Source organism: Drosophila mojavensis, unplaced genomic scaffold, assembly GCF_018153725.1.
Source record: "Drosophila mojavensis isolate 15081-1352.22 unplaced genomic scaffold, ASM1815372v1 contig_36, whole genome shotgun sequence".
Taxonomy (NCBI): domain Eukaryota; kingdom Metazoa; phylum Arthropoda; class Insecta; order Diptera; family Drosophilidae; genus Drosophila; species Drosophila mojavensis.
Window position 1 is genome coordinate 14249876 of NW_025318858.1, and position 24695 is coordinate 14274570.

The following is a 24695-nucleotide window of genomic DNA, read 5'->3' on the forward strand; positions in this document are numbered from 1 at the left end:
CACATTTGCATTTTGTCCAGGCTCTATCAATGGTTGGAGCTCTTTGGGGTGGCTGTGCGGCGGGGCTCATTCGAACGTGGCTGATGTTTGACAGAGCTTTGCTGACTGTTTAGTCAGCACTGGATATGTGCGTGTGCTGTGTGTGTGTGCGTTGGAAAGATACAGGGGTAATAGGCCTACATCTGTGCCAGCCCGGGAAAATTGCCCAGGCTATCGAGAAATGTTTTTCGAGTCTGTTATTTGTAACGCTCTTCACGCACTCTTACCCAGTTTCCTGGCCATGTTGCGCTGCTCCGGCCATAAACGTGGCTTCCAATCCATTCAAAGATAAGCTAAACGCACAGTTTTCTATTCAAAGTTACGATGTGTCTTAGTTAATAGAGCCTTCATTTGATAGACTCTATATCGTTTTAAAGGGACTTCCGGCACGATGCGCGGTTGAGAGTTTTAAATGCTCTACAAGAGTTTCACGAATGCTATAATTTGTTAGGCATTTGCATTTTTAAAGTATAATCCCTATGTATATAATATTTACTTTAGTTATATATTTGCACATTTTATACGACAAATAATTTCGTGGCAGACAGTAAAACCATTAATGAGCATTCAAAAATTTGATATTTAATGTAGGTTATTTTCTATTTAACTAAAATATATCAGTATATAAAAAAATTAAATCGATAAAAAATTTTAAATATAATGAATAAAAACTAAAATAAAGAATAATTTAAATAATTGTATTTAAAAATAAAAATTAGTAAATCCGGTTTATACAAAACATTAATAAAAAAGAATGAATAACACAAAAATAAAATTAAGTAAACAATTTAAATAATAAATGGAAACAATTTAAATAAATAATAAAAAAAAATGTTTCTTTCATAAAGTTCTGCCAGATAAGAAATTCTTGAAAAAATTTTTAAATCATTTTACTTTTGAAGCTATATTTATTCCTGAAAATCTATAATATATCTTAGTAAAACAAATCATTCTTCCTAGCTATAAACCCGCTATTTTATTACCTTATAACATTAAAATTTCCAACATGTTTAGATAAATCAAAACGAAACTAGACTATTTCATATTATAACATTTCATCTCATCAACCAATCTCAACTCCAGAGTTCAAGTTTTTGCTGTATGGCGCTTCCTTTCCTTAGAAGACCCATTGCCATAAAGGTGCGAGTGGTGAGGCGTGTGTTGTTATTGTCGTTCATGTTGCCGTTGTTGCTGTCACTGTTGCTGTTGTTGTTTCTGTTGCTCTTGTTTCTGTTTTGGTTCGATTCAATTTGTGGGTCGTGTGTGCCTGAAGGCAGTCGCCTTACATTTCTTTTTCTCCTTCGGATGGACAGTCGATTGCCATTAGAAGGTTTTACTTTTCAATTATCAAATGCATGCTAGACTAGACTAGCACTGCAGGCTGCGCGTGGAGCCAAATTGCAATTGCCTACAGAGGGATTCGGTCGAGGCGGAGTCAAGGGACTGAGTCGAATCGCTATCCATAACAGCTGCCAAATGACGTAACATTGTCGCCTCTGGATCTAAATCGGAATCTGGACCTGGAGCTGGAGCTGGAACTGGACCGGTTAGCGCTGCCGTCTGACCACGCTGCATGTGAGGCTCTGCACCGATGCGCCGCAGTGATTGGTCCGGCTCGTGGATGCCACTGCTTATGAATTGGGCAAATTGCTGTGGCGCCTGCAGCTGGGCCAGCTGCTCCCAGTCGGGCGATGCCGTACGCAAACGCTGACGCATTTCGCTCAGGGCACGCTGTGTCTCGTAGCCCGCCTGCGCCTCGAATTCGCGTTCGCTGAGCAGGCGCCTGAATGAGGGCGGCATCAGATGACGCTGAAACTTGATCAATTTCAATTGGAGCCACTGCAGCAGCCACCACAGCTCCGGCCAGGGCATCAGGCAAGTAAGGCATAACCAGCCGAACACGGAATTATTCGAGGCGTTCATGATGAACAGACAGGCCAAAAGTCGCATAAATCGACGAAACAAAGAACGCACCCAGCCGTGGCGCCACAGACTGTGATGATCCTGGCAAAAATTGACCAGAATAAAGACGCCGCCAACGAGGGCCACAGCCACGCTCGTCGGATACTGCTCGAGCACCAGCTTGAAGTTCGTGCTCACTGGCTGGATGCTGCTTAGCTTGCGATCGCCATGATAGAAGAGGGCGACACAAACCACAACCACGCTGGCCAGGTGAATGCCCATCAAGGCGGCCACGCTGTAGACGCACATCAGGGACTCGCTTAACGAGGTCGCCACCTCGACCAGCCACATGATGAAGCCGAGCGTAAAGCGTGCCACACGCTCCGTATCGCAGCGATCCTGCAGCAGCGTTAGATTATACGCCTGATCCGTGAAGATGCCGTAGCAATAGTGCGCATGGGCTGGCAACGAGATATAGTGCAGCCCTTTATTCCGTCCGCTCAGAAATTTACCCTCAAAGCATTCCTTGTGCGCCAGATGCGCATCGTAAACACCCTGTGCCGTGGGCGCCTTGTACTGCGAGTATTTAGCGCTCGGCGCTTGGGTCATCAAGAGCAGTCGATTGCTCTGAAAGATATTCCGCACCTTCAGCGGCTGATCACGACGGCAATAGATGTGTATGCGATTCTGTGAGTAGAACGTCTGCAGCATTGTCAAGGCGTCCTGGACATGCGGTACACCTGCATGCAAATATGTGACATGCTGATCGTTGAAACGCTCCTCGAACAGGCCGTCACAGCAGTTGCTCAATGTCAGCAGGAGTAGCAAAAGTTTAACAAAAATTGAAATTATTTTGTTCATTTTGTTGTTTAATGTTACGTTAAAATTGTTCAAAATTCGTAAAATTCTTTTGGGTGGTTGACTGATGATGAATGCTAGAATAATGAAATCCTGGCAACTAGTCAAGTATGTGGTTTGTTTTCTCAGGTGTCAAAATTGAACAAAACTACCTGATCGAATCTGATTGTTTAAAAGAATTAACAAATACTTCTAGACTAAATAAAGTCAAATTTGGTAGTGTTTAAAGTAATTTTTAAGATTTTTTTATAAGATTGGCAGGCACTGTAAAGGTAAAATATTATGTTTATTTTATAATATGAAATTCTTGGTTTAAATATGTATTATTCATTTGTTTATGATTTTATTATTTATTATTTTGTTCTTATATATCAGAAAATGTTTTACATTTAATAAAACTAAATTTGTTTTTATTATATATTAATTTTTCCATTTTAATATATATTACTAAATTGCATATTATTTTAATATATATTACTATTACATATATAGTTGTTTATATTTTTTTACATTTATTTAATTTATTTTTGTTATTATAAATTACACTTTTATAAATTATTCATGCCTTTATAAATTCATAATAAACTAAACAAATAATAAATCCAGACACTAAACTTGTCAATCAGCTAGTGTCAAAAATACTTGACTGATATTGATTATCTAATGTAATGGCTGAATAATTTCTACAACGTGTAACGTCAGCTCGCAAACGAAAACTCGCTCAGAAGTAAATAAAAACATTTATCGACTACCTCAACATTGCCCTAGATAATCTGAATCCCCAAAAGTAACCGAATCTAACACTTTATTAGATTCTAAAGAAAGTTCAATAGCAGCAACTTTATAAACATTGCAATTGATGAACATAAATCATATATCATAGCCTTGGATAGCCACATGCAATAAACTTAGTCTCGCCTCAATTGATGGTTTCAGAGTCTGCTCAACCCAACCTGAAACTCAACCCACTCCGGACTTCTTAACCAAACATCGAGTGTGGACTTTGTAGTCGACTTTCAGGCGTGCGTCGCATATACCAAGCAGAGTTAAAAAGAAAAGAGAGACAGAGAGGGAGAGGGAAGCTGAAGGCATACTAAGTGCTACAATTTCAGCTGTTGGTATAACCATTTTGGCATTGTTGAAACGAAAGAGAAAACTGATTAATAAAGTACGAATTTAAAGCACAAAATATAAAGGAACCGAAAGTACAATTTTGACTTGAAGACGTTAAAACTTAAAATAGAAGCCCCTTATTTATTAGAAAATGATTTACTTTAGCATTACGTAGGGTTGAGTTAAAATACAAGCAATCTTAGCTTTAGTTCGGTGTTATTCTTTTACAAAAAATATTTTCATAACTCATAAAAATTCTACTTTTTATTGTTTTCATAGAAACAGAAATTCCATGAAACTACACTTCAATCATATAAAGAAAGCCTCAGCACTTCATTCTCTTAGTCATTTTGTACTAGTTAGCTCAAAATTATATTAAGTTACTATCTGAAATATCAGCTCGTCTTATACTAGCTATACTTACTTATACGAGCTTCTACTAAAATATCATCTATAGAATCAATTTCATTCCAACCCCATATGCTTGGAGGCGTCTTATACTAGTTAGCTCACATTTCTAATAGCTTTTACTCTGAAATATCATCTATAGATTTTATTTCAAACCCATAATTCGTTCTCACTGCGCCTGTTTCCCATCAACTCTTTGAGCTCGTTCTCTTATTATTTTTGTTGTTGTCTTTTTTTTTTTGTCTCTGTTTTTGACCATGTTTTCTAGTTGGCTTTTAGACGTCGCCTGTCCTTTGTGCCACATTTTTCTCTACTCCGCTGTGGATGCTTTATTTGTAGTTGTCGTTTTTCAGTCGCATACTACGTGAACCAACTAACAATGTGTCTACGTAGTACGTTGTGCCCGCCCCCTCCTAGCCACAGCAGTTTGAGTATAAGTCAGGGCCAAGCGAAAGAGCAAAAAAGAATTTCCCGGTCATTCCATCAAAGCGTAAGTCGCGATAAAAAGAAGCGAGGCAAAAACTCTGAACAAAAATTAAAAAAATAAAAATAAAACAGCCAAGGTAAAGGAAAATCTACGCACAAAGTGGCAAACAGCAAAAGGAAGAAAAAAATCCAACTGAAACGGCTACAAGATGAAAACAAATGAACAGGAGTGAGGAAGAGCGAGAGTGCAGGAGCAGAGCAGAGCAGACCAACGAGTGGGCTGTATGGTGGGGTTAGTAAGAGATAGTGACTGAGAGGCTGCAGAAATTTTTTCCGTTATGAACCAAAAATCGAACTGAAATTTGTGCTGCTGCTGCTGCTTCGGCTGCCAACATAACTGTTGTTGTTGTTGTTGTTGATATGAGTGTATGCTGTGGCTATCCATTGCGTTGCTACGTTGCGTTTGCTTGCTGCTTGTTCTCCACGCTCCTTTTTGGGCCTCATGCATTTTCCGTGTTTCGTTTTGTGCGCAAAATAAATTGGTAAACAAGCGAGGCGGCCTGAGGAGGCCTGCATTAGCACGACAAGGACAGTGATCGAATGAACGAATGACAGAGATGGGGAAACACAGAGAGGAGCGCTGGCAGAGTGTGAGAGAGAGCTGGCCTGGTGGTCAATGGCAATACATGGTCATCCGATTCTCGTACATAGCCATTCGCCTGCATTCATGCTCATGCTGTGTACATGTACATTTGTATGTATGCGAGTGTGTGTGAGTTAGTGTGCGTGTGTGTTGTGTTTTCTGTGACGCTGTGCACATTTCATTCTGGCTGCATTTTAGTGCTTGTCCATTGTTTTTTTGGGTAGTCACCTCCCACTCTCGAATGGCTCTGCCATCGCCATTCCCCCCTCTTCTCATCGTGCTCTGCTCCTCTGCTCTGCTTGCGTCGTTCATGTATTGCATATGGTGCGTTCGTTAGCCGCGTGGGTCACATGCGTTGCGTGGTCGGCGCGTCGCTGCTTTTTTGCCTCTCTCGCTCTGCGTTTACCTCCGCTGCCGCTGCCTGTGCTTCTGTCGCTGTCGCTGCCGATGCCGCTGCTTTTGCCACGGCTTTTTTCCACGTTGTCGTCGCGTCTCTTCTAACTCGCTGGAAAGCTGCGAGGGACTCACGCCACTCTCTTGTTGCGCATTTCTATTGTTGTTGTTGGTGTTGGTATTGTTGCTTTTTGGCTGCTGCATTGGAGGCGCAGTTTTTGCATTGCCATTGTGCACAGTGGTGCAAGGTATGCATGGAATTGGAAAGGTCTAAATATTGAAATAAAATATAATATTAGTTGTTCTTAATTGAGTGTATCGAGTATAAATAAAGTTTTTGGTAACAAGTTTTTAAATCGATTGAGTTTAATATTTGTATTTTACTAATAAATTGACTTTTTGGGCCTTAAATTATTATTATTTGACATTGTCATTAATGAATTTAAAACTAACAATTATCAACTTGAATATACAAAATATATTAAAAATAGAAAAAAAGAAAAAAAAAAAAACGATATAAATATTTATTTTAAATTACGCGTATGCGGCATTGTCAGAAATGAGTTATAAAACAACAAATTGTTAGCTAGAAAACTAAAATAGTATATGAAATATATTTTTTTAAAATTTAACGAATAAAAATAATAAATAAATAAAAATTATGAGATTCAATTTTTAAAATTAAATTTTATACTTGTATATATAAAAAAAAGTATTTTTAAATATTTGTCAAGTACCTAAAATTAAATTTTATTCTTTAATAGCATTAAGTGCCTAAAACTGTCTTTAGTTTTTTAATTGTATTTATAAATATTATTATGTTTAACTAATTTATATTTTATCTTGCTATCTTTTCAGGTAAGCAACAAATGCCATTTGCTCCAGTGTGCAAGTCCAATCAGTAAAAGCGAACGAAACGCGACGCTGGCGCTGCTGCCATCGCTGCTGCCGCTGCCTTTGCAACTGCCGCAGTCGCTCGTTATGTGTGCCAGGCAAAAGGCCAAACGCATGTGTGTTCAGTCGACCCTGTCAACCAGCCCCACATGCTGTCCAACTCACACCGCCACCGCCTTCGCCTCCCCTACGACATGTTGTGCACTACTGTACATAGGCACGATGAGCGAACGAACGGCATTATAGGGAGAGCTGGCGGGTGCGAGCGAGTGAGCGAATGACGAGCCTATACATAAAATGGCGTTGCATATGAGGAGAAAAACTCACTGCAATTGTGTGAGTGACCATCTCGTTGTGTGCGTATGTTCATGTGTGTGAGTGTGTATGCGTACGTATATGTGTATGTGTGTGTGTGAGCCTACGCAACGGTAGCTTTTTCATTTTAGCTGCTGCTGCTGCTGCTTTGGCTGCACCTCAAAAGCAAAACGCATTGAATGCGTATCGAGTCCAAGTCGAATGTTGATTGTATTATATTGCCAGAGAGCTTGCTCCAAGTCCATCTCATTCTAGCTAGTTCTCCCTATCTCTGTCACTCTCTCTCCTACTCTCTGTGCATGCACTTAAAAGCTCGTCCAGCCGCTGCAGGCTATAACCAATACACACACACACACACACACGTACACACACATGCAAACATGCAGCAAATTGAATAAACTCCCAAAATCAAATTTTTCACCACTTTTGCGGAACTGACGTGAACGGCAGCTGCTTGCTGTACACAAACACATACACACAACAAACTCGCTGAGTGTGTGTGTGTGTCCATCTTTGCCATTTAAAGGGTCAATGAAATGCAAACGCTATACCATTTTCTCTCATCCACGTCGCAACGTTGATGTCCATGTCATTGTCCGTGTCCAAGTCGGGGTCCTCGTCCTTCATTGATTGCCTGGCCGTTTTTAGTTTTTGGCTGAGCGCCCTTGCAAATCAATTGAAAAACGTTTTCATTGCTCTATGCTAGGACCCAGTTTTGTTCATATTTATTGTGGCAATTGCTTCGGCTAGTATTTATTGGCTTTGATTTAGTTGCTTAAATATATTGGGCCTTCATGTTGGTCCGGCCAGAGCGGCGAGCTGCCAGTTCTTATTGACCAGCAAACATTTCATTTTATATGCTTGACTTTGATTGAACTTTACCTTCCATATGTAACGATGTCAATTATGGGCACTCTTTGCAATGCTAGGCAATTGTTTAGAGCAATAAGTGGAAATCAATAGAAATTGTTCTGCTGTTCGCTTACGGATCTTGGAGACTTGCAGAATTCGTTTGAATATGTTGCACTATTGCCAAGAGATTAAAGTAAATAGAAATCCGATAAATATTGAACATTGTTTTGATATATGTAGTTGTGTCGATTGGGTCTTCTATAGGATTAGCTGTGCTTTAATATGCTTTACCTTACTTGTTTTGTTAAAATAATCTAACGGTTTCAGTAGCAAAAATTGGATAATGAAATCTGCTCAAGCAAAAAAAAAAAAAAAAAAAAAAAAACAGAATAGAAGAAAGTTATTTATAAATAAAGTCTGCTTTAAGATATATATAGATTGCTTCTACTACAAAAGTACTTCCCCTACATTTTTGCAACCCTTCAAAGTATGCAACAAAAATATTATTGGCCCACCTGCAAAATATATAAATTTTATAGCATAATTAATTTACACAGACACTTATCTCTATATATATTTCTTAATTTACACAGACACTTATCTCTATATATATTTCTTTATATATTTTATATAATTTAACAATTAATATATGACTTTAATTTACTAGATCATAACTTGAGTTGAACTGCCAACTTGAGCAGCATTTAAAATACTTTGCTCATTTACAGCTATTGTGAGCATAACAGAATTTCCATTGTGGGAATCGGGATTTGTTGCCATTGTTCACAGAGTTTACATAACTTGTTAACAGTCTTTTGGTTGGCCTACAGCCATAGTCAATGAAATTGGAGCAAGAAATTGGTTAAAGCTGACCCAAACAGACGTGTCCGACAGCCAGACAGACTAAGCAAACACAAAAGGGCAGGCAGGAGGCACACACACACACACACACATACACAGGTGCAAAAAGTAAAGACTAAACGTAAACACAAGAGTTTTACCTTCATTAAATATACGTATAAATATTAGACATGCTTCAGGATCTACAATATATACATATACATTCGAATGTATGTGTGTGTGTTTTTTTTGTTATGTGGCAATCATTTTGAGGGTCAAATTACGAAATCACCCAAATAATGTTGCCAGCGCACAGGATAACATAATATATGTATATATGAGCTATATGCGTATATATTAAATGGAGCAAAAGTTGTAACAAAACTTTTGAGCTGCCGAATTGTGTGGCACATTTAAGGCTCCGACTAGGGGGAGTGGGCGTGGTGTCTGCTCTGATGTGAAGGACATCAGACGGGTTGCCACAAAATTGTTTTTGAGCTGCAAAAACTTTTGTTGCCAGCTCTTGTTGGCCGGCAAGCGGGCAGGCAACTTGACCTACTGGCAGCTTGTGCAAATTTATTTGTTTCTGGCAACTGCAGATGTTTTTTCTTCAGGACAACAAAGGAGGTTGACGTTAGCTAGGTGCTACGAGACATATGCGCAAATTTGTGTGTGTTGGTGTGCGTGGGTGTGACTTTGTGCTTGTGTCTAAAGTGAATTTATGTGTATATTTGAAGTTTTGAGTTTAATTTGAATGATTGAAATCAACAATATAGCATATTTGTATAGCACTTAAGGTTTGTAGTTTCCTAGTTTCATTTATGTTGTTCATTTACTTGGAAAAATTGAGTTATATTAACTGAAAATAGAGTATATCATGTTATAAATATAAATACATGTGTAAATATAGATAATATAAATCATTTGTAGCTAGTTGGCTTAAAGGCAATTCATTTTGGTTTTTAAGACTATATTTTACTTACTTTTGACACAACCTGCCTATGCATTTGTATAATTTTAATTCAAACTGGGTTTTTTACAATGATAATTCAGTCTAGGATAATATCAAAACAAATGCATATGTTCATATAAATAATTATATGCAAATATACACATTAGTTCCTTGCTGAGAAATTTTTTGAGAAATATTTGTTTATTACCGAGAACAGTCTCCTTTATTTAATGATGATTAAGAACGTAATAAACCACTTTTCAGAAAGACCTTATATTGTAATTCACTTCTTTTTAAATAATTAAATTATTATTTTCTAACAAAAATTTAAAAAAAAATTTAAATGGAAATTCTTATACATTTATCTTATGGGTACAGAACATTTAAATATTTATGGAAAATGTAATATGTTGTTTAAATATATAAATATTATTTTTATTAAATTTTAAATGAAATTGAATTTAATATCATGATAAAAGAAATTTGAGCAAAATAAGTTAGAATATTCCATTTGTAAATATAAAATATCAAACAATTTTTTTTTTTTCAGTTTCAATTTATTTCACTCTTTGTTATATCTACAGGATTTTGTGAATGGTTTTTTACAATAATTTAAGAGTTTAGGCTAATACATAGGCCTTTTCTGCTAAGATATTTATTTACATACATGACATATGAATATGCGATAACAATCAAACTTATTTTACTCAACTCTTGGTACTTACTCCATTAAATGTTCTCAATATTTACTCAACTCACTTTTCATTCTCAATTTTCATCTTATTTTGCATTTCGTCCCGATTTTCCGAGCAACAAGTTTGAAGCACGCACACTGTGACCGCAAAAGCAGTGGGAAGACTTTTCCTTTTTTTTTTTTTTTTTTTTTTTTTTGCTGCGCACATTTTATGCAACTTATATAAATGGCAGAGGACACTTTGGCCACCTCGTCGGTCCGCCCACCGCCCACAGCAGCTGCACGAGCGTTGGTCTTTTTGTATTTTTCTCTTCGGCATCGTTGTCGTCGTCGTCGTCGACGTTTTCGTATTTGGCAAAGATAAAGTTTTGTAATAAAAATGTCTGCTCGTAGACACCGGCAGACACAGCCAGCCAGCGGGAGGGTTAGGAGGAATGTTAGGGGGGCTCTGGGTCTGCTCAGCCCCAGCCAGCCGTGCAGACATTTTGTCTAGCAATTTTCAAGCCCGAAGTGTGTCAGCAACTTTGCCACGTCCTCGACTTCCTCTGCATCGTCGTCGTCATCGTGAACATGTCCTTGTCCTTGGCCCCCACTCAGACAAACACTTTCTGATATTTATATATACATTAGTTGAGGGTAGGGAACTTTCGCTTTAGTTTTGCGCTGGTTTGCAATTTATACACATATAAAAGCGAGCATTGAAAAACTTGTTGACAGTAATATTTTTCTTTCACTTTAATGTGTTTATTCTGTTTGAGTGTTTTAAGAGAAACTGAAAATTTAAGGAGCTTAATTTATTTTGTATCATTGCATTTATCATTAAGCTTAGACTACAATTAAAAGACACGCCCTTTTGGACCGTTTTAGTACATACTCTAGAAATTCACTCTGACTTAACTTTTCATATTTGATGTCTTTTAATATATTTAAGTACATATTGATATTAATACCGACTCATCCCACGTTCTGAAAGCTTCCCCGTTTTAGTTTACATTGCTTTTAGTACATTTTTAGTACACCATCAAAATTATTACTACAGATTTAATAAAACACTGTTTTAAAGTTCGATATTTCATTGAATATATTTATTTGTTGTAGTTTTTTGTTTGTTTCTTATTTTTGGTAGCATTCAAATTTCGTTTTAAAGAACTTGCATTGTATAGCAACATTTTAGAACACCTCATTAAGTGCAATGCCTGCTAAATTCTTAAGCATAAAAAATATATATGTTTTTTTTATAATATTTGGGCTATTTACATAGGTTGCGATTAACGTAAGGATATGTTCTAAAATTTAGTACATGTATATCTTTTGTTTCGTTCATGCTTAAGCTTGAAACGATTCGTTCATGAATAATGTGCTGTGTACTATAAATATTTGTGAGACATCCCTTAAACCATCATGATTTTAGTACAGTCTGACATTGGGTTGCCGAATTTAGAACATATACAATTACAACTCTATATTAAAAATCCCAAGGCAACCCAAATGCTGTCTAAAAATTGCATCAATGAGCTTGTTTTTTTCTTTTTTTTTTTTAAGATGAGAGTCTGCGACATGCGAGTGATATGTGTCTGATAATTATTAAATTATATAGATACTATAACAAATATATAAAGATTATATATGAAATCGCCTATATGGAAAATGCTAATATGCTACAACTTCTAGAAGTTAACCCCAATATTGAATACAGCCCACTACGCCTTACGTCTGATGCCCATCAGACAGAGCACAAAGAAGATTATCGTCCAGCCGGCCATAACGAGGAAACCGTTATAGACCTTCTCGTGGGTAATGCTCCAGCCTTTCTCGATGACATTTCTAGCCGATATTGAGGGTATAGTAAATGGCAATACCATTACCAAATCCTGCAGGAATGCCGGCATGCTCTCCAACGGCCACAGAAGACCTACACAAAAACCAGAGATTAGATATAATTATATGCAGACAAATTTTCATTAGATATGCGAAGACCTACCGCAGAGTATAATCATGGGATAGAAAGCTCCAGTGGCCACAAAATTAGCCTCCGTGTGCGATTTGCAGAAGACCGAGATGAAAAGACCTGCCAAAGAGATAATATAATACAAATTAGTTCCATGGCATTTCTACAGCTAAGCGTGTTTATCTACCAAACAACATGCCGCAGAAAGCTGTCAGCGTTAACAGTCCTATCAGCGTGGTTGTATCTCCATTGTTGTACGTATCGAATACGATGCCAATGTAGACGATGACCTCGAACGACTGTAGTGCCATAATAATTAACTGTGTCAGCAGATGACCCCACAGCATCTCTGTGGCCGAAACACCAGCCAAGAGGGTACGATCCCAGATGCCGTCCATGCGCTCCGAAATAAATACGGCTGCCGTCATCAAAGTAGCCAAGAAAAATACCATGCTGATTGGGGAAAAATATATTAAATAGTTACAAAGAAAGTTAGTTAGTAAGATCAAACAGTTTTATTAATCAAATGTTATGCTAATCGATATCTTTATTTACCAATAGATTCGATTAGGTTTTAAAAAATTTTAGTCAAAAGTTAGAGGATTAGAAAATATGGGAGTATATATTCAGGTGAGCGAGCAGACTTATGTATAAATCAATAGGGTTCAATCAGTTCCGTGTGGGCAAAAAAGTTTTATAAGAGATTTTCACAATTGCAAAAGGGACTGAAAAAGTGAGTCGGAAATATATAGAGGATATATTCATATTTAACGAATAATCAAATTAGTTTGTTTCTCTAAATATATAAATGGAAGTAAACGAGTTATACAAATTATCATAATCGATAGTTAAGTTGCTTAGCGATACTTTTCAAGTGTTAGCGAACAACAACTTATATCGATTAGTCGATAATAAATACCTGCTGATTGTCTTAAATACTCACGTCATAACCACTCCAGGAGCACAATACTGTTGAAACTCAATGTCCGTACTGCCATAGATGGGATCCTGAAACTGTACTGGCAACTTAACCAAGGCAGCCGATACATTACACTCACGAACAACGGTATTCATAAATGTACTAAACGTGTCCCGAAGTTTGCGTTGCATGAAGTAGCCAACTTGTTGATCTGTAAAAGCAATTGACCGAAAACAACATGAAATGAGATATGTTTTTATATATGCCATGGATAGACTCACCAGTCATATCGATGTGGACAACAATTTCGGAATTATCAATAGCACCATCCGAAGCATAAATGCTATCCTCAATATATTCGTAAACCGATGCACTGAAGTTGTGAGAGAAATATATATAGCCCACAGTGTTGGCTTTCCTAGCATCCGCATAGGCAGCCTCCTCTGAGGGATAATACTTTCTTGTGGCTATATCGTCGCCCAGTGCCTGGATGTAGCGACAGGAGAGCTTATTGAAGCGACAGGTATCGTTGACAGTATAAATGGTCTGCAGGCTCTCGTCGAAGCACTCGGCATAGCTGCTCACTTCGCCGGAATAGACGCCCAGCTCGAGATTTTTGGGTGTTTTGCCAATGGCCATATAGAAGCAGGATAATTGTATGATGGGAAACAGCATCATGAAGATTATGCCACTAAAACAAATAAAGATCAGACTATAGGAACTTCAAAGTTCAGCAATTGCAATCAACACATACGAGGGCTGTCTGAACAGTTGCACAAAGTTCTTGGTCATCATGGCCTTGAGGCGTCCTTTGGTCGTAAAGAAAATCTTCTTGCCATTGTCGTTCTGCGGCTCCACGTACGGCAAAGGCGGCTTCTCAGCTGTCGGCTCATGCACATCGATCACTTCCGTTGGCAGCGGCGCTGCTGCGGGCAGTGTCTGGCTTTTGCCGTGACTCATAATCTGATTCAGCTGATCTTCATTGCCCTGACGCTGGCTGAGTATGAGGAAAGCGTCTTCAATCGATTGGGTGCCGAATTTGATCATGATATTGGTGGGCGTGTCCTCAGCCAGCAGAACGCCATTGCGCATGAGACCGATCTGGGCAATAACAAATAAAATAATATAATAATAATTATTTCAATAATTGAAAGTAAATAATTAGTTAGTGGAAGCAGTTAAAGTTGAAGTTGAGAAACTGATTCATAATATTATAAAATAATAAGCTATACACGAGGAGATACAACTGGAAGACGCCGGTTCTACCTGACGGGCTTTTCTATTTATCACATGTAAAATTCATCCAAAAGTTAATTCTTCTCCCTTTCCCTGGCTTACTCTGTCTATTTGACTTTCTCTCTCTCTCTCCCTCTTTCTTTCCCTGGCACTCCCTCAGTCTCTTTTTCCTTGGCTCTCTGTCAGCCTCTCGCTCTTTCATTCCCTGTCTCTCTTAGCTTTTCTATCCCTGACTATCTGTCAGTCCTTCTATTTCTCTCTCTGTATATAAGCAGTATTTGAATGATAATTCCAATGTCTTCATAGTAGTAGTAGTAACTTAGCTGATAATTCTATATATATTCCTATATATATGAGTATATATGAAGAGAAGTAGATGTATATAAATATACATTCATTAAGAACGATGCTGAGCTCAGCCTTTCATGTGCGCTGTCATAACTCTTAATTGAATAATTGTTTATAAAAAAAAAGAAAACATAAAAATGTTTATTTTTTGTGGACTTCCACTTACGTAATTCGCCTGCTTGGCCTCTTCGATATAATGTGTGGTGATAATCACAGCCAATTTGCTATTTCTAGTCGTTTCCACCAGAAAGTCCCAAATTCTACAATAGGAAAAAACGTGTTTAGTATATACATATATAACTAAGTATAAGAAGCTTAAGAGCATTGAACTTACTTTTCACGCAGCATGGGATCAAGTCCGACCGTGGGCTCGTCGAGAATGAGCAGCTCGGGATCGTGTATCATGGCACAGGCGAAGGACAAGCGGCGCTGTTGTCCTCCACTGCATTGCTTGATCATCTGCCCGGCCGACGGCAGTTGCAGCAGATCCTTGAGTATCTTGAACTTCTCGCGAATGCGATCATCTGTGAGGCCATAGATGCGACCGAAATAGAAGAGAGTTTCCTTGACGGTCATCTCCTCGACCAGCGCGATCTCCTGTGGCATGAAACCGACGCGAGAGCCCGGCACACCGCTGCCCGGCTGACCGGGCTTAACGCCCAACACAGTGACTTCGCCGCCATTGAGATTTCGTTGGCCGACAATGCAGGAGAGCAGCGTTGTCTTGCCACAGCCCGAGGCGCCTAGCAGACCATAGCTACAGATAGAGAGAGAGAGAGAGAGAGAGAGAGAGAGAGTGAGAGAGTGAGTGAGTGAGAGAGTGGGGAGAGGTAAGAGTTATTGACTGATTGGGGTTTCATTATGAATGCCACTCACATGGAGCCACGCATGACGTTCATATTCAGCTGGTTGAGCACAATCTTGGGATTCTTTTTGGAGCCATAGTACTTATAGCCATTGCGCACTTCAACGGCCGCCATTTTGCTTGTGTATGTGTGTGTGTGCTCTCCTCTCTTTGCGCTCTCTGGTTCGCTCTGACGTCGCTAATGTGCTGTATGATACAAAAAAAAATGAAGAATGATGAGTATCGGATAATTATTTGCGTCAATAAATCTATAAATGGCTATGTATTTTGTTGATTTCCATTGCTTTATGACAGACACGTGCCAAGGCACACAAAGCGCTTGGGCTGCCAACAAATAAAAATAAAAATAAAAAATTGTTGCTGTCCAAGACCTAAACTTGGTGCTAAAATCTTAACTCTCGGCGCATTGCAAGCAATTGAAGAATGCCAGAAAGTGAAAATTAACTTAAACTCAGTTCGCAGAGTTCAGTGCCCCTTTTTTTGAGGTAGATATCATATCTGATATAACTATTATGACATATCTCAAAATTTTTCTCACATTTTTCTTTTTATATTTATATTTAATAGTCAGCATAGCTAATTCATATTGAACTTTCTTTCCACGTGCGGGACGCTTCATTAACCTTTGTTTTTAACGATAAAAGCTTTATAACAATTCTGGCTATCATAATTCTTAAGAGATAATAAAGGGAGGGCAACAACATTTTAGCCTGTTCACTTTTTGTTAATAAACCTTGTGTGAGAATTTATTATACATTAGCTTGGATGACTATCTCAATAGAGTTAGACTTTATAGCTTAAACCGAACTGTAGAAAGAGTTACAAATATATGCATATTTATCTCATAAGACAACTACCAAAAATAAGGAAATATGTACAACTTATAATTCGACAATAATTTGAGATATGATTTTATTATCGTTTGATAGTTTCACTTATTAATTCAAAATGTTTTATTTAAAAAAAAAAAATAAAATAAAATAAAATAAAAGAAATAGATTTATGTTTGTTTTAATTTTTTGTTAGTAAATCTAAAAAGGAAAAGAAAATCTTATTTCACTAATAAAAATTCTGTAAAATATTTGACAGTTGATTGAACAAACAAATTAATATCTGATACATTTTATATTTAATGAATAAGCAGGATAAAACTTTACATAATTTCAAATTTGATTTTCTTTTATTTAAATAAAATTTTATTTATTTTACTATAAACAATTAAATACAATTTTAAATTCAGTTTCAACTATCTTAATTTATTTGATATTATTTTTGTTTTAATTGAAGAACCAAATGTAATTATTATTATTATTATTTTTTTTTTTTTTTTTTTTTAAGTTGAGTAAGAAAAAAAGATAGTAAATATACAAATAACATGTGTATATAGAATTAACTATTTCAAAATTGAAAATATTTTAAAAATAGTTCTCAAATTGTATTATACATTATTCCAATGAAATTTCATGTAACATCATATTTAGATTGAAAATAAATATTGAATTACTATTCAAATTCAATATTTAGTTAGACTATCACTTGATATTTTGAACTCGCTAATACAGCTAGGGATTTTAATTATTGTTTGCATGCACTCAAATGCGCGGCTGATGAAGCAAACGCTGATTATCCTAAAAATATCTAATTAGAAAATAGACTCAGTTAAACAAGTATACTAATGAGCACGGTAAACGAATAGTTAATTTATGGAAAATTAATAAAACATTCTGTTAGTATTATTGTTTGTATTATCAGATTCAATATGTACTTTAGAAATGCATAGACAGATTACTAAGCGGCATGGCTAGCCTCATTTCTCAGGCTGAAGGTCATATTCGTAATATTTTGTGTACCGAAAGATTTCGCTAATAAAAGGCAACGTAATGAGCTTCTCCAGAACGAACCTTCAAGTTGTAAACCTTAATGCGGTTCATTGAAGTCTTGCGGCCGTCAGCAAAACAAATTGTACAAAGAAAAATAAATAAATAAAATTGCTGAAACACTTAAAAGCAAAACTCGAACAAATTTCATAAGTATTGACAATGGCTATACATGCGCTCAACACAATGTGTACAAGTGAAATTTACTTAGCTGACATTATTTATGCATGTCTGTAAATGCAAATTACAAAGGTGTTCAGAACGCGCTTCGTTCGGACAATGACAATACGGAAAAAATGGAATGACAATGTAAAGTGTGTGTGCGCGCTTTTGAGAAGACAAAGCGTCTTGAATAACAAATCGTTAAAAAAGCGAATAGCCAAATGCACACACACACACAGAGGTATACACACATTCACACACAAATAGTGATAGCTATGTATATATATATATATATAGACGCATTCCCACATATCCGTACATATAATTAATGTCAAGAAAATGCACTCAGAATAAGCAAATCAAGTTAAGTGAATAGCACGCATAAACAGAACTGTTTAGTAAATATTTCCTTTGGAGAAAGGGCAGCGTGTGGGTAGATTCTATAAGGCATGGCTCATAGCGCATATGAATCATAGCAAAGGCGCTAGAGATAATATTATAGTATAGACAAACTATTGTTAAATTTGCCAATTAGCGAAAAGTAATTAAGATGTCAGTGCTTATTATTCTGAAAATATTAAATATTTCATAAAATATTCAACCAAAGGGAAAATATATATTACATTTTAAATCTTTCTTACAAATTAATTAATTGTTTTTGTGAGTTTCAAAATATTTTAATTTAATGCATTTCTGCATTGGCAACGGTAGCACAAAAATTTATTTGAAATTTGAAATTAATTATTTATAGTAGTTGAACATGTATATACGTTTTCTTCAATAATTAGTTATAATAAAATTGCATAACTAATACAGCCAGAAAAAAAAAAAAACTTACAGACATTTCATCTACAACTATTCAACTATACTGTACACAACTCAACTGTTTATACGAAAATATACTCAATCCAATTTTCTTTTAATTTTCTTGTGATATTTTACCTCGGTTGCACCAAGTAAACAGTTTGCTTTACAGTAATTATTATGTGTGATACTGGCTTTTGCTATGTAATTAATGTAGTTTGCTGTTAAGGCAAAGTCAATTGGCAACTCCTGTTCAAATAATAATGGCCTTGTTGTTAGACTTTGACCCAGTTCGAGTGCCAGCTCATGTTTAGCCGAAATCCGTCATAGAGCCAATTGCCATTTACAAAACAAAATGTGTCTATATACAGCTATAGCTCTCTTGTATCTTTGCATCTCTTGGATACATAATCAAATGAGCCGGCTAACTAGAAAAACAACAATACGCACTCACACTCGCTCACAATATGCCCATAAAACGTTCGAAAGTCAAACTTAAAAAACATAAAAAAAGAAAAAATACTCAAAAAAAAAAAAGCGAAAAAAAAACAAAACAAAATTGAGTAAGGTTAGTAACACAAATTCGTGGTCATAAATTTTCGTATCTGTTGATGTTGTTTTATTTGCTTAACATTGCGGCAGATGACGCAAAGGACAACAGTTTCGGAGCTGATATGGTTTTAACCCTAAAAGAGAGGCGCGAAATATGTGAAAACTGCGCTGATTTTTGTGAAATAGGCGTAAAAAATACAAAATGTAAACATTAAATGCGAGCATTAACTTTACGTCAGAAATATAATAAAAACAAAAAAAAAAGATAAGGGGAAAAACTAAAAACGTTTCAATTAGATTCAGGCAAGTCGGCAATTAATACTCTTCCTAAAAGCTTTTAAGTCTCTAATAATCTTTTACAAATGTTTTTAACTAATAAATACGCTAATAAATGCTCCCAAGTTTTATTATTTATTATTATTATATATTTCCTTTTTGTTGTCTCATTGTGGATCAGTTACTATTCATTTGCATCTAGTGAAAATAAAAAAATAAATAAATAAAAAACAAATAATAAAGGTTTTAATACATTTGTGACTGTCTTTCTGCTTACTTATTTACTTAAAGATCAATAATGAATATATTTAAATAATATATATAATATAATATAATATAATATAATATAACTATCTAATGATAATAAATTTTAATATATATTAAAATTTTGCAAGAGTAATAAATTTTAAATATTGACATATATTTACAGGTTTTAATTATAGTTAATCTTGTGTTCTTAGAACCGTTTACAAATAACTTAATGCCTACAAGTTTGGATTGTTATTGTTTGTAAATTTTATCACAAAAACGACAAGCTATCGCTTATGAGTCATTCAAATATTATACATATTTATTATATACGTTGTTTGTGTAAAATTTCTTTTTAAAGATTCGCGCATGAATCACAGGCAATATTGAAACAGTTATATATTATCTTATACAAAATATTCTGTAATTTTTTTGCCTTTACTTCTGTTATATCAAATGAAGTAGTAATGACATAAATATTTTTTTAATCATTTACCAAAATCTTTATTTATAATGTAAAGAAAGCCATGCAGAGCTAAGGTATTAAATAACTAAATTGTAGAGGAAATGAGCTGGCTAATTTGCTTCCTTATTTTTTGCTGCCTTTTGAATTTAATGCCTCAACTAAATTTCCGAGTTTTAAATCCTGCATCCAAGCTTCAAGGCTTTCAGCTGTAATTCAAAGACTAAATTTATTTTACCTTAAACTTTAGTTAATTTCAGAATCAAGTATATTATCAAACTGAGCATATAATTGCCCTGGCAAACTGCAATGCCAAGTGCTCGTACTCTATGCAAGTTGCAATTTAAAAAATTAAAAAACCCCAAAATTAAAAAAAAAAAAAATTAAAATTAAAAAATAGTATAAAATAAGTAAAGCAACACCGAAAACAAAACAACGCCAAGGTTGAACCAACTGGTTGGCAGCAGCGAGCAGCGAGCCGGGGCCGCGCGCAGCGCTGCAGTTGGCGTCAAAGTCGACGTTAAATGTTAACGTCGTAATGCCAATTGCTGTCGCGGCTGTTCCCAAAAATTGTTTGCCATATGACAACGATATACAATATACAATATACATATTTAAAAATATATACAAGTGTGTGTGTGTGTGTGTGTGTGTGTCTCTGTGCATTTGCAACGAATTTAATTTGCAAATTTGCAAATCTTGTGCAATGCTTGCGCTGAGTCAAGAAGCCCTGAGCAAAGCGATCGAATGCTTTCTCAGCTGAAAGAATAAAGCTACGACGGATATATGTATATAATGAGAGACGGGCATGGCCCCGCCTATCTAAAGCTGTTGCAACTGCATTTAGTGGGTATTTAGTTCGTGCAACATGCAGCAGCAGCAGCAGCAGCCGCAACTATCGTGAATCGCTGCTTTGGCCGACAGTTGCTTCCTTCTTGCTGTCACCAGCTGGCCACGCGGCTCTCCCTCTCTCTCTCTCTCTATTTTACGCTCCCATTTTATGTCTTTCTCTCTCGGTGTGTTCAATTTCGGTTTGTGGCATGGCCACTTCTTATATAATCCAGCAACAATCATTTCGGCCAAGCTGCAACACCAACAACAACAAACAGCCAGAGCAATCAACAACAACAGCTGTCTCGGGCTAGTTGTGCGCACTGTTTACATCATTTACTCTTTAATAGAGTTTTTGAATTTGAAACTTAAGTGCGATCTGTGTAAGATAAGCATTTAATTTGATTTTGAAATCATAAATTACTATTTACTAAGCAGCAGAAACTTGATTTTGATTTGAAAGGGTTTTTAGTATTAGATATTTGCGGTTGAACTGAGGCCGGCGAACTGAAAGCAACATCCTAATATTTAATTAAATAAAATGTTTCTGATCTCAACAGTTAATAAATAAATTGAATTTATTCCTATAAAATAAAATATATAAATATAAATATAAATATAAATATAAATATAAATATAAATATAAATATAAATATAAATATAAATATAAATATAAATATAAATATAAATATAAATATAAATATAAATATAAATATAAATATAAATATAAATATAAATATAAATATAAATATAAATATAAATATAAATATAAATATAAATATAAATATAAATATAAATATAAATATAAATATAAATATAAATATAAATATAAATATAAATATAAATATAAATATAAATATAAATATAAATATAAATATAAATATTAATATTAATTTTTTTTTTCAACTAATTTTATATATTTATAAAATATAATATATTAAAAAAATCTGTTTCAGTATAAATTGAGGACAATCCAAGCCCATCTTTAAGCAGTCTATTTATATAGTCATATAATATCCTAACTGCCTAGTATACCTCCAAACAAACGTTAAAATCTCAAAGTAAATGATTTTAATTGTGTTACCAACTCCAATTGCTCATTGTTGCAAACACATTTTTTTTTTTTTTTTTTTTTTTTTTTTTTCTTTGATTATAATTTGTGCTATTCGTTTTGCATTTTCTTTAACGTTTTGTTATTTCTTCTTCCATTTGAATTTAGTTTCATTTCCTTTATGTGATTATTCTCTGTGTTAGTTTTGCCGTTTTGTTTTTTCTGTGTCATTTCGCATCAGTGCATTATGGACATGTAACAATTTTGTTCACTTGGCGACACAGTTCGAGTAGAAAGGCATGATAAAGCAAAAGACTGTCTGCAGTGTGTGTGAGTGTGTGGCTAGACGATCATCTTACGAGAAATGTGGGTTAGGTTGGCGCATGAAGAAGCAAATTGTTTGCCTATCGGAAAAAGCAAGAAAACCGGCTGAGCACTTTTCTCCAGCAACTAGACGCTTGATAGCTAAAACATCTCTCAAAGTGATCTTACTCTGCGCTTTATCAATGACTCTAACTAAAGCTAAAAAATAAAAATGGTATATATATTTGTGTATCTGGGTGTATATATGGTCAGTCATTGTCTGTTGCAATATTTTGCATTGCTCAATCCCGTTCAGCGTTCAGCGTACAGCGCGCCCCAGCCATATGCCATTTCCCATATACTCAGGTACTACTGTACGCTCATTTTCGAAATATATGTATATATATACATATATATAATTTTTTTGGTGTTGTGGAAAAACAAACAGAAAGGCAGTTAACAGTAGCAGGGGCAATCAACATTGAGCTGTTGCTGTTGTTGTGAAGTTCACTCATTTTGTGGCTGTGTCTTGTCTTCACATATATACATACATGTATATATATATTATATTTCTTTTACTATCTTTTTTATTGCACTTTTCGAGTGTGTAAACAACTGTAAAACAAAGTCAAATGAAACAGTTTCAAATAACTTCTTTGCGTTGGCTTCTTTCGTTGCGTTGGCTTAGCTTGTTTTATTTTTATTTTTATATGCTTGGCCAATAAGACATACATACACATGCACACACGGGTGCACACACACACACACACACTTCACTTGTTGCTGTTTCATGCATTTGCGCACACGCGCTAGCCCGCGTAAGTTTGTGTCTTAAGTCTTTCGTTTTAGATTTTAATTTTTTGTTTTTCGTTGTTTTTTGGTTGTTTTTGCTTAAGAAATTAAAGAAAAATAACAGCTGACTAATTTAAAATGCGGAAATTTTGTTTTAGCCCAAAAAACTTGAGTTTTAATATATTTTTATATTTTATTTTAAGTTTAGTTACTTCAATATTTTGTTTTTGTTCACTTGTTTTCTTTTTTTTAATATTTAACTGTCTTGAATTATCTTTGAAGTATTTTAAATTTTATTTTATAAACGCTTTCCTACCATGCAGCGCTCTTCTAACCAACTTCTCCTTGAGCACGCGTCTCTGTTGCAATTTTGTTCAGCTGTGTTTCTTGCTCGCTTGTGTTATTTTATTTATTTTTTTTTTTTTTAGCTTTTTTGTTGTTTCTTTGTTTTGTTTTTTTTGCCAACCGACTACCAAGTTTGGCCGCAGCGCGTAACGTTTTTTTCTTTTTCTTCTTTGCTTTCTGTCTACGTTAACGTGTTGGCATGCGCTTGAGCCAAGTGTCGCGGCCAAGCTTCGTTTATCGACTGAGCGCAGAAAGCAAACAGCAGCTCGCTCGCAAGCTCAACGGCTCAGTTCGCCCACAAAAGTTGAGCTACGCAGCTTTCGCGGCGCTTTGTCGACGCTTTTTAAGCGGCAAAAGAAACTAAAAAAAAAAAAAAAAACAAAATGAAAAAAATGTTTATTTAATTGACATTTGAAATAGGAAAAAACTTAAAGAAAAAAATACTTTCAATATAATTTATATGATAAAGTTAATAAATGCGCAGCACATGCTGTACTTTTTAAAATATTTTTTTGCATACCTTAAAGAACTTGTTCAGGTTGCAAAGAATTTCAAAGTAATTAAAATTTTATACCCAGATATTTTTGAATTATTTATTGAATATACAAGTTTCAGAATTGATTAATATAATATAATATAATTATTATAAGACATCTTAGCCAAACGTAGCTAATCTTAGTTTTTAAGAGTATGCACATATTGAACTTATTTAACATGATTTCAAACTATTTCTTTACAGGTATGCAAATATTTGATAGTAATTATTATTCAATGGTGAGTGCCTCTTTGATTGTCGTCTTAAGTGCGCATTTAATAATTTATATAAGGTCTCATTGCTAGCCTAACTGACCCTAACTGAACTGAAAGCACTCCAAAATTGTTTTTCAGTCAAGTTTAGATTCTTTTTAATGCTGAATTGTTCAAATTAGAACTGTATGCTTTACAAATTTCGTATCATATGACGTTCGTTTCATATGATTATTTCAGTGCTTGCCTGCTTCTTCTTCTATCCATCTAGAACTATTATTGACATGCAAAACATGAAGCTCAAAAAGATTATTCTAATTAAATCTATTTAACGACATCATTTAGGGTTAGTTGCTGTTGATCTTTTCCCAGACTATGCGACTTCACGTTCAAATTGGTATGGCATGTGCTTGGTTTAAATCTATTTGGGAGGAGCAAAAGCCAAGTCTATGAGGAAGCCAAAAATAATTTGTTATTCGTTCTTTAGCCTCTGAATAGTTGAACTCGGATTGGTTATTATTTAGTTAGTTAGTTCAACTAGAACTTGAGTCAGGCGGAGTTTCTTATAATTGGCAAAAAATAGTTATATATAGACCTT

General features: G+C 35.3%; 2 protein-coding genes across 2 annotated transcripts; both read right to left on the minus strand.

Annotated features, from left to right (window-relative positions):
* Positions 1-989: 989 nt before the first annotated feature.
* LOC6576774 lies at positions 990-2909 on the minus strand. Its single transcript, XM_002002724.4, has one exon. It carries the CDS (start codon positions 2800-2802, stop codon positions 1408-1410), a length of 1395 nt encoding a protein of 464 aa, XP_002002760.2. The 5' UTR covers positions 2803-2909; the 3' UTR covers positions 990-1407.
* An 8475-nt stretch (positions 2910-11384) lies between these two features.
* On the minus strand, positions 11385-23599 carry LOC6576775 (ABC transporter G family member 20). The gene is made up of 10 exons (XM_002002725.4): positions 23322-23599; positions 15657-15831; positions 15115-15537; positions 14947-15040; positions 13951-14297; positions 13478-13887; positions 13221-13407; positions 12465-12730; positions 12311-12397; positions 11385-12241 (listed from the first exon to the last, which is right to left on the minus strand). Exons 2-10 carry the CDS (start codon positions 15758-15760, stop codon positions 12030-12032), a joined length of 2130 nt encoding a protein of 709 aa, XP_002002761.1. The 5' UTR covers positions 15761-15831; positions 23322-23599; the 3' UTR covers positions 11385-12029.
* Between the last annotated feature and the right edge of the window lie 1096 nt (positions 23600-24695).